Raw genomic sequence first — 19,877 nt, 5'->3', positions numbered from 1 at the left:
CTGCACCTCCCCTGGAGACAGGACCCACATATGGCATGGCTGCACTTCTTTTAAAAGGCAAAAGTCAGGCACCGAAGCACAAACTACTGCTCCAGAGCCACCAATTTACACACTGTTAAAGAAACAGCTGGAGAGGAAACTATGCAAGCACTTTTGTTTGCATACAATAGAGTGGAACAGGTATTTTTTTCTCCCCCAGTTGTCAGCAGCTTTAAAACATTGCATAAGCAGCAGCAGGAGCGAGTAACAACTCCAACTGTAACGCAGTCCTTAACGTCAGGGCCCCATTGAAAGAGCCCGGGTCAGCACAGAGTCCCCTGAGGGGACACAGACACCCCACTGCTGTTGGCAGCAGCAGCAGAACACTCAGTGGCACAAGAATGAGAACACTTGCTCAGAAACTCCAACACTACCACACATGTGATTCGAGGATTTATTAAGTCATACATGCAAAACATACTGCTAATTGCATTAGCAAAAGATCAATGTAAAAACTTCACAATTTTGCAACTTTTATTTTTCAATTTTGCTTTAGTGGTTGAAAGGGTGTAGTTCAACATTGTATTCCTGCCAGTTTAGGATGTACAGAACATTAGCACTAATTTACAGAACCTCACAGACCCAAGTTAGCATTACTCACTCTATGCTGCACACGTACATGTAGTGACATAAAGAACACTTCTCTGCATTAGTAATGTTACAGTGGTGGGGATATCTGGCAAATAGTGATAGTTGAGAAGATTCATAGAGGTTTAAAATATAAAAATTACTAAAATGTGTAAAGCCGCTCCACATGATTTTTACACCTAGTTAATAGACTAAAAGCTCCTCAGAAAGCATATAACTTACTGGGTCAGAAATAACAGGAAAATAAGGAGGATATGCTTGAACATTCTACTCTACAAAAAAAAAAAAAAAAAGAGGCAAACTTCTATCATCAGAATGGTTTTAAAATACAACTTATATTGCTCAGTAAGAAGAGATTCTACAAGAAAAGCGTTTACTACACAACGGTTGTGGGAATGACTGGTTCAGAATTGTACCTAAATGAATGCCCTACTCGAAATTCAAAAGGAATTTTACCTCTGAACGCCAACCTCTCTTCCACTGCTGCACCTCTGGGGAAATGGTCCCTGGTTTTAACCAGCACTGAAAGCCCAAAATTCAATTTCAACTACCCTGGCAGTGTAGCGTAAGTCATCTGTACAGTGTCGAAATACTGTCTGGCACTATCATCTGATGCAACCCAATATTTCATTTGTCCATCACAATACAATGCTGTCAAAAGGACTAGATACACTTCAGTAAGAATAGTTATTTATTTATTTTTTAAATCACAGCAGCAAGAACTAGATTGCAACCAAGCCCTTACCAACGATAAAGCATTTTACACTGTGACTCGAGGGTGTCAGTCATTGTCAAAGATTTAGGTTCGATATACAATGCTATGCAATGACTGGGCTGAGAAATCATTTAATAATAAAACACATTAGAGTGCAGTGTTTTGCTAATTATACGGTACTGTTATTTACTGTGAAAAACTATAAAGTGTTTTTGCATTTCCTACCAGGAACGAGAGTCATCTTCAAGAAGAATCTTTAAAAAAGTTTAGTGCTTAGTGTTCGTAGCACAATGATGCAACTTAGTTCAGCAGATAGTTTGGCAACACTTAATTGAGCAAGAATAGGATTTTAAAAATAAGGCTTTACATAGGTTTGTCTTTTCAGGAGTTTGCTTTTAGAAGAATGCAAAGTAACTTTCTTACTCCAAACAAATGAAACAGTGAAATTGTTGATCGGTTCAAGAATTTATGGAAGAGATCTAATTTATAACAGAAAAACTTGGCATTGAGTGTGAATGCTCCATTGTTCTGAGCAAAGCACAGGGTTTGGAGTGGGGTGGGGGAGGGTAACGTTTACAGCAGCAGACATTTTCTCTTCCTCTTCTTTACAGGAGGGGGGCACAGAACTGCTCGGATGGCTTCATCAAACACTGTCTTGAGGCCCCGCTGCGTGAGTGCTGAGCATTCTAGGTATTTCACTGCACCTGTGGAAAGAAAAAGGCAGTTACAAAGCCGTTTTCCACAATTACAGCAGCACTGCTTCTAGCTACCTCCACAACAAAAGCCAGGCGTTTATTTTAATTAAGGTACAACACAAATAAAATCCCAATCAAGTCAACAATAACCCCACTGCCGTCATACCAATCTCTTTTGCCATGGCAAGGCCCTGTGGGTAGGTGATAGGAGTCAGCTTCTTCTCCTTCAGTTTTTCAATAGTGTCCTTATCATCCCGGAGATCAAGTTTGGTTCCCACTAAGATGATGGGGGTGTTGGGGCAATGGTGCCGCACCTCAGGATACCACTGCAAAGAAACAGCGTGGGTTGGGGGGGCAGATTGCCACGAAGGCCCTCAAACATTACGCCTGAAAGGCTCCCAGTCCTCCTCAAGAGTCAGTCAGAGAGCAAAGGGGAAACGTCAGACCCCATCAAGGCAGTATTAGAGAAGAGTATATAACTGCAACACATTTTTAATGAAGCCAACAGGTATTTCCATATAGTTTAAACATTTGCCCTACTAAGGGGCACCACCAGAGAAGCCCTGATCTGCACTCCCCTCGCCCACGGAGACCACCTCTCATTTGTGAAGTCTCCGCCACACCGTACAGCGGAGCTGTCCAAGGATGTGAAAGGCTCCAACAGCAGCAGAGCACGTGCTGGGATACTGGCTGACGCAAGAAACTCACTTTTACATGCATTTGGTTTTAAATATTTTTCTTTAAATTGCATTAAAAGGAAAGTTCCTGTTTGTGATCTTAGCTGAACACTCTTAAACTACTGTTATCCTATCAATGCATCAAGGAACAATTTATACTTAGTGTTTCACATGCCCTTAACTTCCATGACTTATAAGTCCGGCAAATGGATTTCTGCCTTTTCAAACTACATTTCACATTGCCTGCCAGAAAGAAATGTAAAAAAAAAAGTTACCTAATATTTTCCATCCACTGCTGCAAAGTGAACAGTATGTTGAGCACTTAGAAATAAGAGCTTGTACTTACCTTCGCACGGACATTTTCAAAGGAAGCGGGACTCACAAGGGAAAAGCAGATTAAGAAGACATCCTACAAAGCAAGTTGACAGAAGTTAGCCCAGCAGAGCAGCCATTGTAAAATCTCGTGAAAAAGCCAGTATCACCAGCGCCTGTATCACACTGTCACCTGTATCACACTTGCAAAAGGCACTGTCAGAGCTGCACAGGACAAACAGAGGTAGTTTTCCCCATGGGAAATCCATTCCCAGGCAGCTACAAGCAGGCACAAAGGGGGGGGGGGGGGGACACACCAACAACATGTGGATTGTAGTCAAGTTCATAATCAGCTATTGCAGTAGACAGCGAGTAAGAACCTAATACCATTGCAGTGCAAGCTTTTATTGCCTGAACGTCATTTCTTCTCCCTCACTGACGTTCAGGTAAAACAATCAACCAAAACCACTTCAGATCCTCAACAAACAGAAGCAGCGATGAAGACTCAGACTGGCTTCTGAACTGGGTCTGGATGCTCTTTGCAGACCTCTAAGTGGTTTAAGCCTTGAACACCACATAACTCAGCACAGGATGTTGCAAAGTGTTAACTGTTGGCACCAATTTTTTAAATGTGAATATACTATTAATATACTACTCTAAAGGAGCCTTAAATTGGAAAGTCAAAGTATACAGTATGGAATTTTAAAAAAAATACAATGATTTCTACAATTATTACTTCCATGCCCAAATCAGAAGAATCTTACAGAACTGTCACTTCTACCGAATATCAGTATAAAAGGGTTTCAGAATTTCCCTATAACCAAATTAAGATTGAGAAGAGCATTAAAAACCTTAAAGCTCCCTCCTTCCCTTTCCAAGAAACAAGAAAGCAGAGAGAAAAGTGTGTGTTTTTCAGGATCTTACACATCTCGCTTTTCAGTTGAGGGCAAAAGGAAGACTAAGTAAGAGCAGGTAAGAACACTTTAGAGCACGTGTTCACACTAACTGCTGTACGGTACACACTTCAAAAAAACAACGGGCTTCATACATGACACGCTGTAGTCTACAAGGATTCCCAATAACCACAACATCTTCTCTAAGCTGATGAAGATTGTAATCTTGAGGTATAGCCCACAACTCAATAAGCAGCTCTCAAACAAGCCCAACTTTCCCCAACGTACCTCTGCATCCGTACTTATTCGGCTATCAAATGTGTTAAAGAATCAGGCATTTCAGAATGTTAGTTGATTGTGCTGCATTTCAAGGCATTTTGTTAGGTCAGCGTCTGACATCTGCACTGCTAAGCACTTGCAACCCAGTTGTTCATGCATCACCCCAACAAGTTTCCGTAGCAGCGTCCCAGAAGAAAAAAGAAACAACATCAAATAATGTGATACTATGGCCACTACTTCTGTTTTCCAATTCTGCAGGTTTGTGGTGACCGAAGTTCTGCACGTTACGCAGACTCTCGCCTTTACTAGCTCCAGAGATCACAAAATTCGGTGTAGCCATGAGGAATTATTTGAAGGTCTCAGGTGTCTTGCACGCTACCAATCTTAATAAGTAGGAGGAAAATCTATTTATTTGCAAGAAAAGGTTTAGTCTTAACGACTCATATAAAGAGATTTGGTAACAGATTTCTCAGATCTAGCAATTTGATAGTTCCAAGAAAAGTTGTTTAAAAAATAGGGGCCAATTTATCACTCTCGTAAGCAAGACAGGATGACAGAACTTGGAACTGAAGTTTATTTAAAGATTTACATACGGCAATAGGTTGATCTGTCAGACTGGAAGATATATTCTTACCATTGGTTCCTCCAACCTAGTAACAGTAGGGAGATAAAGTTACGCCTCAAATGGATTTAAGGGAAAACATTCTCAGTCAGTGATTTGTGCTCACAGATGTTCACAGCACGGCTTTCCTTCTTGAGAGAAACACTGCCCTGTAATTCAGCACAACCAACTGCCGGCGTCCGGCGCAGACCACCAGACCTCCCCAGACACCTGTAAACCTCTGTCGGCCTTGTCAGAGGGGACTTGCAAGAGCAAACCTCTCGTGGAAAGCATCCTCCTGACTTAATTTTCCTTTTGGTTTGGTCTCCTGAGGAAACAAAGTTAACTCCCTGTTCTGTTCCAAGTTCTTCCTTCCCCAAATATTTTGAAATACTGGTAGATTTCAAATACATTCAGGAGAAGGTATTATATTCCTGTGTACTTGAAGGAATAAAATAAGAAGATGAGTAAGGGGAAAAGTTGCGCTATGGCAAAGCCCTTACTGGGAAGTTAATCGCTGTTGAGCTAACCGAGACACGCACGCTGGCCAAGCCCTCAGCCATGCCTGCTTTCACCCTGCCCTGCGCACAGAGGGAAACAGAGGGACACGAGGGGTGAGCTTTAAACAGCAGAGTGGAGGAAGGGGGAGGCTGAATGCAGATCGTAAAAAAGTCGGGCTTCATCAGCTCCACTGTTCTCTGCCTCCGCTTTCTGTTAGTTTCGTGGGGTTTTTGTCCTGCACATCTTACATATTGCGCAAGTCTAAGATCTGAAGACCGCTTCCTAAGGTGTTCGAGACTTACCACTCTCTCTCATTTTCTGCTGTAAAAAATGCAAATAACTGAAAGTAATTCAAACCTTTACTTAACAGTTATACATGCTTGTACAGAAGGGATTTTTCCCCCAAAAGTACACTTAGCTTGACCTGGAATTCGTTTGCAGTCTACCAGAAAGCCACAGTTATTTTAGCAGGCTGAAGACACGCACGTGCATTCCGTCCCTTTGTCGTGGGGGAGGAACAATATTCTCCCTTACAACTCTGCTTCCCCACATTACTGAGTGATCTTTCAACACACCTTTTTCTACCCTGAGGTACTTTTTTGAAAATACTTTTACAATGTTAAGCAAAGCTTAAGTTCTAAGTATCCTATAAATATCTAAGTATTGACGAAAAACAGCTTTCTATCGTCTCTCTTCCTAGTAAGGCAGATATTTCTGGCATTTCTAGCAGAGTTGCCTACAACTGGCAAGTTCATATTCATCTTGGGTATTGTAACTGATGGGAAAGCGTAATTGTAAGAGTTAGCGAGCAGTGAATTAAGGAAAATTGTGAATTAAGACAGTTTACTAAAAAAAAGCACCAGAGTTCATTAAATAAGATTCCCATTATTCAAGAGAGCAGTTATGCTGTAGAATAACTGGAACAATTCTGCATTTTACATTAGCATTGAATCTACATTTGACAGTTAACAACAACAGTAATCAATGCAAAAAAAAAACCCCAACCCTGCAAATTACCACCTTTCTCTACTTACAGCACAGCTCTGTCAGATAAAAGTAACTGCTCTAAAGAGACTAGAAAACCAGCTTCTACAAAGATTGACTGTAGCCAAAGTCACACTGGAAAAAGCAGAGCAGATTACTGCAGCATTTTCCTTACAGGAGGAAAGATGCAGCACGCAGACAGGACTTGGCCGGTTGTGAGCACGGAAGACAGAAGCACATTTGTATTGATCTTATAGCGCAAACTACGGTAAGTAATAAAACAGCCACAGGCTTAAGTACATTCGAAAGCTCCGAGGCAGCCTCTGTCAATACCAATAACATCTTCATTCAGCACTGCCTCTTTCACATTTAGAACATCTTCACAGAGACTAAACAGTATCAAGTGCTCAGCAGTGACAGTGTCATGTTGCAGCCAAACATCGTGCCTGAAACCAAAAACAAACCCCGCTTTTGGCAGGCGCTGACCTTGTTATCAATGGGATAGCCGATGGCACTATTCACCCAGCGGCTTTGCTTCGGGGTTTTTTTTTTTTTTTGTGGTGGGGTGTTGTTCTTTTTCCTAGTTTTAAATCAAGCATTCTAGCTGATTCTGAGGCTGCAACTACACAAAAGCCAACAAGTATCAGTGCATGCAAATACCAGCATGCAAATTTTAACATCTGTACAACTGCACACACATCAAAGATTGTAATATTACAGCCGCAGCCTGCAACAAGTCACTGTTACTAAGAAATACAACTCTGGATGTGACAACATTGGCTTTATGTTCAAAAAGAAAAAAAAACCAAAAACTTAATGTTAGACAAAGCTGTACAGATTCTTTCTAGTTTCACATTGTAGTTCTTACTGTTTGCGGATAGGAGAGTGGACGTAGTCTGTCATAGTCCTCTTGGCCAGCTGTATCCCACAAACCCAGATTGACTGGTTTTCCATCAACCATTACATTAGCAGAGTAGTTGTCAAAACTAAAAAATAAAGAAAGAGTTCACTGCATCATTAGCTTGCAATAGAACAGGGCACCCAAGGACTTTTTCCTACAGTCCTAATTGGAAACACTACAAAAGGAAATGTTTTTATTGCATCCCTCTACTGCCCAGAAACACTAAAGTTGTCCTGAGCCTGCTATTGGGTAATGTAAAGAAAAATACGCACAACAGGCTTGGTTCAGACTGAACAGAAGCTGTCTTTTTCGTTGCTCTTCCAAAGGAAGTGTTTATCTCAGTAAGTACGGGAAAGCGGGCGATGCACTTGGCAAGCACTTTCCAGTCTTAGTGGACATTCAGCAAGTTAATCTGGCTCATTTTGTAAGATTTAGAATAGCAGATACATGAGCAACAACCAAGTAGGTAACAAAAAAATTCATTAATCCTGCTAACCAAAAACCCCTCCAATAAAATATTGAACCAGGGGCCAGTAGGGGCATAATTTTTTATCTCATCACTACCGTCAGTGCAAAGGTTTTAGTGACTTGTTAAGGCTAAGTTCACAGTGAACACAAGCATACTGTGATGCAAAAATCTGAATTTACGATTGAAAAAAGGAAAAGGGCAACAAGGCCTTGGAAGGGTAACTAAATTCATCTGTAAATCTCACTAGAATGTATTTTGTTATCTGAAAAGCTCATCAATACTTACAGAGAGCAAGACAGCCAGATAAATATAGACATCCAAAAAGGGCAAAGCAGCTGCTCGGGTGTAAAATGCCTCCCCTCAACAGGCCCTCAAAAAGAGAACTACACTAATACTGACGCTGACAAATCCTTACACGCAAGAAAACGGGAAGCACCAAACGAAACGAGCCCCCCCAGTCTGGCCTGAGGAGCTGGAGAGCTGTGGCTGGCTTAGCACAGCGTTGGCAGCGGCACAACAAGTAGAAGGAACACGTGAAAGAAAAAATCTCTAGTCGCATAAACCAACTTTTCTGACTCCTGTATGATGTTTTACAAGCTGTTCAGCCTTGGGACTGCTTATCATGAATGATAGTAAAGATGGAAATGACACGTTATTTCAGAAGAGAACAGCACCTGGTGAAAGGTTAGTAACCGTAAGCCCACAGTAAGCCAGGCCCAGGGGGCAGAGAGGGGCGAACAGGATGCGCAGAGGGCTTTGTGTAAGCAGCAAAAGCCCACAGGGCTTCTCCTCACACACTCCTGGAGACCGGGTCAAACGCTGAAGATGAAAGTGAGGGGTGCTTGCAGCCAGTCCAAGCAACGCAAACAAGGAATGCGGAACGGCAGTAAGCAGAGAGACCTTGACACCACTGAGTTCTCAGGATTTCATAAGTACTTACACAGTGGGTATATATTCTCCAGGAAACGCATTGGTTGTGTAACTGATGAGTAGGCATGTTTTACCTACAGCACTGTAAAAAGAGAAAGTTCACATGTAAGACATTCATCTTGAATAATGGGAAATAATATTCCTTTTAGGGAAGAAGACTGATTACATCCAGTCATCTCAGGAACAATTGAGCATCAGTAGTCGCTACTGTGCAGGAAAACAGCTAGTAGACTGTAGCCTTAAGATTACAGGCAATGAAGTAATATAAACATCCATTTTGTGAAGTGGTAAATTACCAAACTTTGTTAATCTTTAGACAAAAAAACCCACAAGTATTAATAAGACTACTAACATCTGCTAGTCACATTACTGAATACTCAAGACTGCCTTACACCAACTCCCTGAAACTAAAAAAAAACAAAACTGAGAAGTGTTTCCAAATACCCTTTGCACAACTCCAAAACTGCTCTTTTCCAGAGAACGGTATATTTTCCCATAAAGTTTGAAAAAGCTTGAAAAATATAATTTCTCAACACATCGTTACTTTTGAGTATTTGAGGAGCAAATACAAATGATAATCCAAACAATATTTATTGTTATTGCAAATTGACTCCCCATGTGCATTCGTCAACGATTCAAACAGTTTATAAACTGATTTATAGATAATTCGCCTTCCAGTACTGGAGAACGTGGAACACCGAACCCTTCCCCACCAATCTAATTCCGAACAGCCTCACAGGGGGCAGGACAAGGTTCTGTTCCAGGCTTCTTGCAGACCTGTAGCAGCCAGCTCCTTCCCTCGCCACCCTCCTCCCCACATCTTGCCTAGAGCCAAACGTTAGATTAATGATACCGTTGAATTTTTGTTGCCGTTTCAATTAAAGGGTTGGAAAACTTGAAATTGGACCATATTTATTTTTTAAAATAGACCCTGCAAAGAGTGTTTCTGACACTGCAGACGGGTTCCCATGTTTGCTTCTCACTCGAAGCACGTAACCCTCTAACTGCGAGAGATTCCAGAGGCGAGGGTGCAAGCAGTTCCCCAAAAGTGATAATGCCCAGGCAGCCTTAGTCTTCCCGGTCACCCTTCTCAAACAGACCAACTCCCATACAAGAACTGCATTGTCTTGCAGATGTTTTGCCACCACAGCGATTTGCTCAAAGCAAGTCAGCAGTAACTTTGAAACCTTACTGTACTCTTCTAATCCTGGCGTTAGTATTAGGTTTGACTCACCAGCCTCCTGAACGAAATCTATCACAAGCTCACTGAAATTTTAGTCTAGAACTACAGTTAATAATAAACAAAAAACAAACCCAACCCAAGAACCAAATGCTACTGCCAAGAATATCCTATTATCCTTTAGCTTCTGCAGAAGAAAAAACAACCAACCTCACAGAAACAAGCTTTAGTCAAGAGCTTACTAGCTCTCCAGCTGCAAACATTCCGAGGGACTCATATCTGAATTTTACTATGTATCTTCCACTTAAATCACTGCATTTCTTCTCTTTGTTTGGAAGCATGTGGACTGTCCATTCACTTACCAAAGACCGTCTTCAAAACATTATTTAAAATGATTTGACACTCAACATTAACCAGCCTTACCTAGTGACTCACAACTTAGGGCAGGTTAAGTAAATTTGAGCTTTGTCACAACCATAAATTACCATGTATGTTGTAGCTCAATCTGTAATAAGTCTCTCCATTAAACTTTAAGCAGTTCCATACTGCATCAGTCCAAGAAGTTATTTGATAGCAGCATCTGACAACTTTACCTTAAATGCCTGAGCTACAAGAGTTGCTTCTGCGTGCAAAATTATTTAGGATTTTATCCTATGTGCTCATTTTTCAATTGTAATTTTATGTTTCTGAGCTTCCACCTAGCATAACATCCCATATGCTGCAAATCTCTCTGATCATACCATGCGTTTTTCTACAACTCTTCTCACACCTGCTTCTAAGGAAACAAGATGCCAGCTCCTTGCACAGTCTGAGATCCCTCCCGCTTCAGCACATGCTCTTTTACCAAGCTACAACAACAAAAAAGGGGGCATTTTACTGGGTTCTTGATAATTACAATCTCTGAACATTTTCCTGTTAGTAACAGGCTCGAGATATCCTCGTGCTCAGAAGTAGGAAAGGGATTTACCATTCAAAAACTTCTGTGGGAAAGAACTGGGGAGCAGTACGACAACGCAGCTAAGCTACTTTAACAGCTGTCAAAAGAGGAGACCCGTCTTATCTCCCGCACTAGCACTCATCGACTCTGTAACAAGCCAGAACAAGAAGTTAAGGAAAGCTCGTCACTGCGCCTCCCCCACCAGGACAACTTGCTATTTTAGCTTCCTGAGCTAGCAGTTAGATCAGTTAGAATATATTACTGAATTGCACTCGCAACATGCTAAAGCAGGCTACGCTGGTCCGGCTTATAAAGGACACAAATGTGAAAACCTTTAAATCACCGAGAGGCGCAAAAGCCAGCTTCTTTGGGAAACTTCTTGAGGTGCAGAGGCTACGTGTTCTCACGCTTCTAGAGCCCGTTTGGTCTGACGCTTCATTTTCCAGTAAGTTCATTACAGGTAATTTAAGCTTCCAACAAATTAATGTTGAACTCAACATTTTGAGCAGTGGATCAAGAACTTTTCTCTGCACTCAGGCTCCTTTGCTCATCTTGCACTGAAACTGGTGAGTCTGCTCTGGGTAATCCAAGCAGCGCAGGAAGGAGGTGGTGAGAGATTTCATTCCAAGCTTCGAAGTGCCTGTCGTGTGTTTCTGCAGCGCCAATCAGCCAGAGTCATTTAAACAAGAAAAAACACGTTCAACAGCCCCGTTTCAGACTTGCTCCATCTAGGTTTCCTGCTTTCCTTGCCTTCTGGCTCACTGCCCTACGAATCAGATCATCATGGTCACCAGCCTTAAAAATAAACACTAATGCCTACCTTTATTTATAAAGTACATCCTCTAAGTACTTCACAAACTTTTTTAGATTTCTGGCTTCTGTATTAAAGCAACTCCCCTAAAGAGAATTCCAACCGTTCGGCAAAACATAAATCCTTGTACATAAAGGCTGAGACTAAGAAACTGAAATAACACCCAACCAAGATTAGTCATAACAAGGTTTCTAGCAACTACTTAATCATAGCTCTGTCCACACACTATTACATAAATGAAACTAGTAACATCTGATGGTAATTAAAAATATGACCTACAGAAATCCAGTATTTCAACCACTTAACAATAAGTGAAAGGCCTACAAAAGACAGCACCGGATCCCTTATTGCTTCCAGGTACCATCCCGGAATAGCTGTATTTATATAACCACATATGTATTAAATCCTGAAAGCAAAACATGTCACCTCTTTCCTGGCCTTATTTACACTAACAAGTTTTATGAAGTTTCCCCAGCGTTAGAGCTGCCGGAGCCACGCTACGTGCCATGCGCTGAAAATGCCGTTGGAGGACCCGTACCCACATTTCTTCCACTCTGAAGGCACCGGAGCGGCACAGATGGCTGAGAGTCTCCTGCTTTCCCGCAACGAAAAACTAATTGTGAGCATTTAGTTTCCATTTGCAGCCGCGGTAATGGCGGCCAGCTGAAGTACTTCCCGGTTTAATCCCAGAAACACCGATATCTGCAAACAGGCGGCAGCCTCCGCAGGGAGCTCGGCTCACGCCATCCGCCTGAACTTCCCCGCCAGAGACACGATGCACAACAGCCCGGGTCCCCACCTAAACATTAAACAGCACCCGAGATCTCTATAGTACCATCCTCTGACCAAAAGTTCCATTATTTTGCTATAGTAGGTTTAGTTACATGCAGCTCTGCCAGAGAAGCTGTTTTATTCACCATGACACACCCTCTCCCAACTATGCTGTTCAGTACCTACAATACTACCACTTTTTTTTTTTTTTAAACTTTCCAAGTTCACTAACACAAGTTACTAAATTTCGGGTCACTGCTCTCTCTACCGATTGCGCTGGAGAGACCCGGGGTGTTTCGCCCCTTCCACAGACACTGCACTGCTCAATGCTGCACCCCCCCGAGCTATCAAATCAAATACAGAGCGGCTTTAGCAGACAAGGTCTCAAACTCAGCAGGGTTCCCAACGGGGACTCTTAAATCGCTGCTCTTGTTCTTACCCTATTTCTAGAATTAAAAAATGCCTACAAAAGAGCATGAAGTTTGACCATTTCCATAGCATCTAGTAATCATTTCTCCAAAACGCAGAACTTCTCCTAATGTTACATGGCATCACCGGAGATTTCATACCACTTAACAGCTGCCTTTTTAGCGTGAAAACAAAAGCTGCTAAAAATAACTCGCACCAATGCTTTTTCTCAAGTGTCAATCAACAGCAATTCCTGCAGTTACTCAAGCGGAGTGCTCTTCATCTGTCCCGCACATTCCTCCTGCTCTGTATCATCAAGAACTCAGAGCAACAGTTGCCATTTATTTTTCCCCAAACAATCCTCACAGTGAAGAAAAAAAAAAAAGGGCAAAATATGATAGCACCACTAGCATACACGCCATGTTTTTCTAGCCAAATTAGTTGTCTAAACAGCTACTAGTCAAAACTCTAAGAACAAACATGAGTTACGTATGAGAAACAGCCTACTCATACAAATTAAAAAAAAAAAAAAACAAAAAAACAATCACCACACAGGTACTTCTACAGCTTTGTTTATTTTGTTCCTAGCAGATCTTTGTGGAGATACCTAACTTTTATATTACATAAGCAAATCTTTAACTTGCATTGTTTTACAGAAACACTAAAGCTTTAGCCTTATCTAAGCCAAACATTACACATTTCCTAGAATACCTGTAATGCTTGAACTTTGAAGCAGCAGCTCAGAGAAACACAAGTAGTTAGGTATTTTTTAAAAACACTGAACGGAGAACGATACAAAGCTACCAAACATGAGCAATAGCAGCTGAATGGAAGAGAGATTGTTTTCCTTCCTCCTTAGTTAGAAACAAAACTACCGTATTTTGTTCACACGTGTATACAAAACTCTGGTAGAACTACACTTTCATTCCCAAGACAAAGAGCAATAAACGTGTTTGGAAGCGGGATAGTTTACAAAGCAAATGACCAAAAGAACTGTTTTGCTGAATGAATTACCGAACATCATACAGTTTGTGCTGAGTTCTCAAATCCAGAGGAGGAAGTAGACTGAACTTTTTTTCCCCCACCCAAACATGATACATTGCATTTATTTACAGCATTGTCACAGACAACACAGTTCAGTTGAATTAAAAAAAAAAAAAAAAAAAAAAACAACTGAAAAGCAAATTTTGGGGGCTTAAAATCAATACAACCGAAAGAACAGTCCATAGTTATTCTATCTAGCATCGAGGAACTACATTATTATGGAAAGTCTTAATTTGTCAAGAAACCACTTTCATGTTCACATTGCTCAAAATCTTACACAGCAAGTCAAAACAAACTTGTCACACAGAGTAAATTTGTCTTTCAACCACACTTAGATGCCTTTGTGGGGATTCTACGTCTTAAAAACCAAAAGAACAAAAAACCCCACCCAGAACGCCACCCAAATAACTTGAAGATTAAGCCCCAGGTGCAACTACAGACAGCGGCACGGCCATTCAGCGCAACTTCGCTCCTCTGTCACCTACACAAGTTTGCGGCGATCCCCATCATGCTCAGGCTACGCTGGGATTTTTGTCTCTCCCAAGCAAAAAAAAAGCCTCCCCGACTGCGCAAGACAAGTCTTGCTGTCCGGCCGGCCTGTGGTGCTCCCCTGAGCTCTGACACCCCGCAAGGGAACGAACGCCTCCGAGCTGACGGGAGCAGCGTCCCGGGGAACGCTCGGAAGCGGCAAACGCGAACGCCCGCCCCGCCCGCGCTGACGCCCCGGCTCAGCTTCAGAGGCAGCTCGGTTCTAGAAAGCATCCTCAAGTTGTTTCACTTGTAAGAAACACCGCATTAGAATGCCGTAGGCGTTAACAGTTCTTTACAGACGCGTATATGGCTAATTATTTGTATTTCCAGTGCTTCACCAGTCGCCTTTGCCCGGGAGCCTCACCAGACCAGCTGCGCGCGCACAGCAGTCCCCGCTCACACACAGGCGCCCACAACGCGCCCGGAGCGCGGCACGCTCGCTCAGCTCCAGGGCAGGGCCAGACGGCAAAAGCGCAGTAGTTACTCTCGCAGAAGATATTTCAAACCAACGCTACATCTCCCGCATCGCTCGAAGCGCGGTGTTTCCTCAGACCCCTCGGCTCCCCGCAGCGCCCAGAGCACCGCTCACCCCGGGCGGGCACAGCCGCTCCCGCCCGACGCCGCCGCGGCCCCGCGGGACCCCCCGGCCCCGCCGCCCCCGTTCGCTCGCGGCAGCCGCCGCCATGACCCCGCGCTGCCGCCCCCGCCCCGCAGGAAGCCGCTCCCCCCCCCCCCCGCCGACTCCGCGCCCCTCCGGCCGGCAGGGCCGCGCCCGGGCCCGCGGCGGGGGCGCCCGCGGCTGGCGGCGGGGCCCGCTCGGTCCGCGCCGCTCCCCGCCCCAGCGGCGGCCGCCCTTCCCGCCCGGGGGCCGGCGGAGCGCCGCGGGGGGGGGGGCGGCGGAGGGGGGAAGGGCCCGGCCGCAGGGTCCCTTCGGACTTACCCGTCGCCCACCACCACACACTTGATGGCCTGCATCGGGGCTGCTCCGCGGCGGCGGGGGGTGCTGCCGGGCGGGGCGAGGCGGGGCGGGGGGGGGCCGCGCAAGAAGCGAGCGGGCGGCGGTCTCCGCAGCGGGTCGCGGCCGCCTGCGCCCTGTACCGGCGGCGGGACGAGGCAGCGGCCACCACCCAAGGCGGGGAGAGGGCGGACGCGGGGAAGCAGGAAGCGGCCGCGCCGCTCACATCCGGCCGGGCCGCGCTCCGCCCCGCCCTCACGGGGGGCCGCCTCGGCGCCGCCGCTTCGGGCCGCTTCGGGCCGCTTCGGCTGCGCTCGGGTCTCTCCGCCGCGCCCGGAGGGCTTCGGGCTCGCTCGGCGGCGCTCGGCAGCACTCGGCGGTGCTCGGCGGCGGCCGCCATGCTGGTGTCACGATCCCCGCCGCAGAACGGCGCGCCTCCCCCCGGCTCCCGGGAGCAGGGAGGCCGCCAGGGCGATCCCTTTTTTACCATAATCACCAGAGCCCTGCCGAGACGTGGTGCCCTGCGCCGGCGCCGCCGAGGGCAGCGTTGCGCCTCGTGCTGTGAGCAGGGCTGGCAGCGCGCGAGGCCATAGTGTGCACAGGCCGCAGTGTGTGAGGCCATAGTGTGCGCAGGTTGCGGTGTGTACAGGCTGCAGCGTGCGAGGCCACAGCATGTGCAGGCCGCAGCATGGTGGCTCCAGCTAGCGTCTGCCTGCCGAGACCAGTGAGGGCATCATCCCACACACAACCAGCCGCCTCCACCGCCTCACTGGGGACAGACAGACCGGGCCATGACAAACCCTTCCCAAACAAAACGCTGTCCCCTGCACCACTTTGGATCCGGACAGAGCCCAACGCAATCCTGGCACCTATGCGCAGGCAGGACACCACGCACCAGGCTAATTGTTCGTGTTTCATGAAGCATGTTCATGCGAAATTGTGTTTGCCCTACATATTGACCGGGCGAATGTAACTCAAGTTCCCAGGGACACCACACACTGTCCCCAATCTGCTGCCCGTTTTCCCCAGACAGCCACCCACTACGGGACGGTCCCTCTCGCTCAGCGTGCCGGCGCAGCGCAGAGCCAGGCTTCCCTTCATCTATGGATCCTCCCGCTGCCCTCCCACCTCCTGATGTGCTATGACGTTAATTAAATCTGCTGGCCAATTTTGGATCAGATCAGTGCACAGTCTTCACAAGATGGGATGGCCCTGGGACTGTCAGGCTACACAGAGCCTTGGGGTTCTTTTTTTCAGGAAATACCGAAGTAAAAGACAAGCAGAGCAAGTTCAATGATCCCAGGAGTCCCAGTAGTGATCAGACGAGGGGGAATGGCTTCAAACTGGAAGAGGGGAGATTTAGATGAGATCTTAGGAAGAAATTTTTCCCTCTGAGGGTGGTGAGCCCCTGGCGCAGGTTGCCCCGAGAAGCCGTGGCTGCCCCATCCCTGGAGGTGTTCACGGCCAGGTTGGACGGGGCTGGGAGCAACCTGGGCTGGGGGGAGGTGGCCCTGCCCAGGGCAGGGGGTGGACTAGATGAGGTCCCTTCCAACCCAAACCATTCTATGATTCTATGATAATTTCTACAATTAGTTCTTGTCATAATTCTACTTGGCAGAGAAGTTTCTGGTTGCAGTGATGCACACAACTGCGATTCCCTTTGTTTGCATTGCCATCCATTCCTCAAAGAAAGTATGGGGAAAGGGCACGTGCACATGCTGCTTCTGCAGAGTGACAGTGAATTCACTGAAATTGATATAGTGCACCATCATGTTTTTTCCAGTGATTGTATCTTCAATTAATCTTGGAACATTTCTATTTTATTTTGATACCACACAACGCAACCCCATCAGTGGACAGAGCATTCCATGATATTTACTCTGTTCTATTTTTCTTTCACTGAGCAAAGATAATTCTCAGATATTTCACATCAGCAAGGAAAACATCATAACTATTGCAGTGAACTGAAAGGCTATTTTTGCAGCGCTTGTATGTCCGTGTTCCCTCATACAGATGGAAGCTGAAATTACTTGTCATTTAAGCTAAATATCCTTAAAGCCAAGCCTCTGCTGCTGCCAATGACCTGGCAACTGTTCTCTACCCAGCAGCCGGGAGTTGCGGAAGAGAGGTGTGGGCAGTATCACAGTGCTCCTGCTGTTCTTGGCTGCTACAACAGCTTTTGGGGCCTTTGAGATACGGCACAGAAATAGAGCAGACAAGAAGGCTGCCTAATTTATGTCGTGGTCCTGGGGAGACCCAGAACATGCGAAGATTCAAGTGACATGTAAAACCGCTTCTGATTTTCCCACCACCTACATATTCCTCCACTGCGTCTTTTTTATCCAGTGTAAACCAGATGGATGGTTAGAGTTTTCTACATGAAAAAGAGGTAAAACAAAATTTACAATATTATTACAAAATAGCATACAAAGACAAGGATGAAAGCTATAATAGAGAAAACACATTAACACAGATTGCTTTTATTGTCCTGTCATGAGACAAGCAATATCTTTTTATATATGTTTTTTTTAGTGCTCGTCCATTCTATTCTTTTGGGATCAATTGTTTTGCATTGTCAAAAAAATCCTTAAGTTAAAACATAGGGTATGCTTTGAATATGTTTTAAATTGACAATTTTATACCCAATTGGTTATATAATTGCCAACATTAGAAAATACCTAGATAAATATTTATTGCTAGTCATTAAAAATAATATTACAGTTTGGATAGACAGATGATGGTAACAGATTTATACATTTTTTTCCCCATGCGTTTGTTAATCTTTATCTCCTCAAATATGATAAAAAGGAGCCTTTTGGAATTGTTCAAAATTTTGCATTTGAAATCCTAGTCAATATCTCTCTTAAGGTAGCCATTCTTTATTTGCCCTGAAAGGCAAATTATTACTTATGTGTATGCTCCTTAGAGTACATGATGTGTTACTTATTCTATTATTACAACTAGCATATTTCAGCTACATTTTACTTTATTCTTGCATCTTTTTTGTTTAACTAGTATGTAGTGTATTTGCTTTTAAAGAGAAACAACTTACATGGTGCTACAAATGCTTAACACTTCTTTGCAGACAGCTTTTTTTCCCTAAGAATAAGAGGAGAGACCAACACAGGGAACATACTGAAACATTAGTTTGACAAAAGGAGAGAAACTTAGAGAACAACATGAAAGACAGGGCAAAGGAGTGAGAAGTTAATAACTACTTAATAGAAAAATTATCAGATATTACTGCAATGCTGAGTTGTATATAGAATAGTTACAAATGCACTATGCAGAGGAGTATGTAAAAATAAAATAATGAATGGCGCTAACAATAACCAATTATAAATATTTCCATAATTCTGATAAGATCATGAAGTTGAGGCTTAGGTCAGTCCTAATACTGTTCTGCCATCTATCACCTTGTCTTCTCTCTCTGTTACAATTGTTGAAAGTCTTTTTCTTAGACATCGAGAGGAAATCATTATTTAGAATTGTTTCAGATACTGCCTGAGTGCGTGTATTGTGTATGTGCTGGCACTGAAGGAGGACTATTCGCCTTTGTGGATGGGGAGTGGCAGGGTAATCACGCTGACGCAATACTGGAAAGTTCTACTCACCATGACACAGACTATCAGCATTACAGAGACAATAATTATTTGCACTTTTATAGTAGCTTTCATCCCAAACTATTACTGTATGCTTTATCATGTTAATTCATTAATAAAACCACAAATGCACAGAGAAGTACCAGTATACACACTGGACATACAGGGAAACACGTCAGTGGGACAAACAGAACACCTAAGAGTGATTCATGGGTGTATCCTCTTACTCCTGGATGATGCTTCCTGCTGCTACCAGTTCTGTTCACTTGTCTTCAGGAAACAGCAGGCTACAATATCTAGGTCAAAAGTAGAAGTCTGTCCTTACCCATAGCATAAAAACTGTTTAGGGGCAAAAAGCTGTAATCGTAATTCACAGCCACTTGAAGCTCGGGGTGGGACTGAAGTGCAAGAGCCAATTTTACATGAAGCAAAGGCATATAGCAGAGTGTCAGGGGGTGGAATACGGTTTTCAGCATATTGCACTCTTGTCTTTCGATATTTGTATTGAAATCAGAAGAAATAAAAAAAAAAAACCAAACACCACCAAAAACAACTGAAGAGAGATTTCTCTTACTGGAGAAAAATAGGGTTTCCAGATGCTTTTTCATCTTAAAATAGCTAAGACAATTGTCCTTATAAATTGTACTTAAGGCTTGATTTTATCCTAATACGAATTGATGGTAAAAGTCAGGTGATTAATGATGTAGTATTAGGGATATAGTAACTGGTAGAAGGAAGCCTTAATGCACAGCACTAAGCATCCAAAATTCCTTCGTGGACTCCAGTTCCACCTGTGGAGTTGTCTGCCTTTGTGGCCTGTCACGCACGGAGCCCCTCTGCCTTCCCACTTTTAAATCAGGATAGTCGTACTTACTCAAGCTGTTTGGGTAGCAGCTAGCACTTACAGATTCACGCACAACACAGTTGCCTGAGATTCTGAACTTTTTTCTTTACTGATCTTTGAATTCTTTAGTTACGTGTCTTCGTCAAGCTAATAGAGCGCACAGTTTTAATTAGGAAAGTAACACTGTCGTTGTGGAGGAAATTCAGAGTA

The 19,877-nt window shown here is 44.1% G+C and overlaps 1 protein-coding gene across 2 annotated transcripts; it reads right to left on the bottom strand.

Moving 5' to 3' along the window:
• Nucleotides 1-419: 419 nt before the first annotated feature.
• On the bottom strand, nucleotides 420-15,418 carry RAC1 (Rac family small GTPase 1). 2 transcript variants are annotated; one of them, XM_082490591.1, is made up of 6 exons: nucleotides 15,207-15,418; nucleotides 8,595-8,666; nucleotides 7,153-7,270; nucleotides 3,061-3,123; nucleotides 2,204-2,363; nucleotides 420-2,046 (listed from the first exon to the last, which is right to left on the bottom strand). In XM_082490591.1, exons 1-6 carry the CDS (start codon nucleotides 15,239-15,241, stop codon nucleotides 1,916-1,918), a joined length of 579 nt encoding a protein of 192 aa, XP_082346717.1. In that variant the 5' UTR covers nucleotides 15,242-15,418; the 3' UTR covers nucleotides 420-1,915. The 2 variants fall into 2 exon arrangements, with proteins under 2 accessions (XP_082346717.1, XP_082346718.1); XM_082490592.1 differs by having other exon boundaries at nucleotides 15,228-15,418.
• Between the last annotated feature and the right edge of the window lie 4,459 nt (nucleotides 15,419-19,877).

Source organism: Vanellus vanellus (assembly GCF_965231255.1).
Source record: "Vanellus vanellus genome assembly, chromosome: 14".
NCBI classification, from domain to species: Eukaryota; Metazoa; Chordata; class Aves; order Charadriiformes; family Charadriidae; genus Vanellus; species Vanellus vanellus.
The sequence above is the reverse complement of the archived record's forward strand: the minus strand, read 5'-3'. Positions and strand labels throughout refer to the sequence as shown.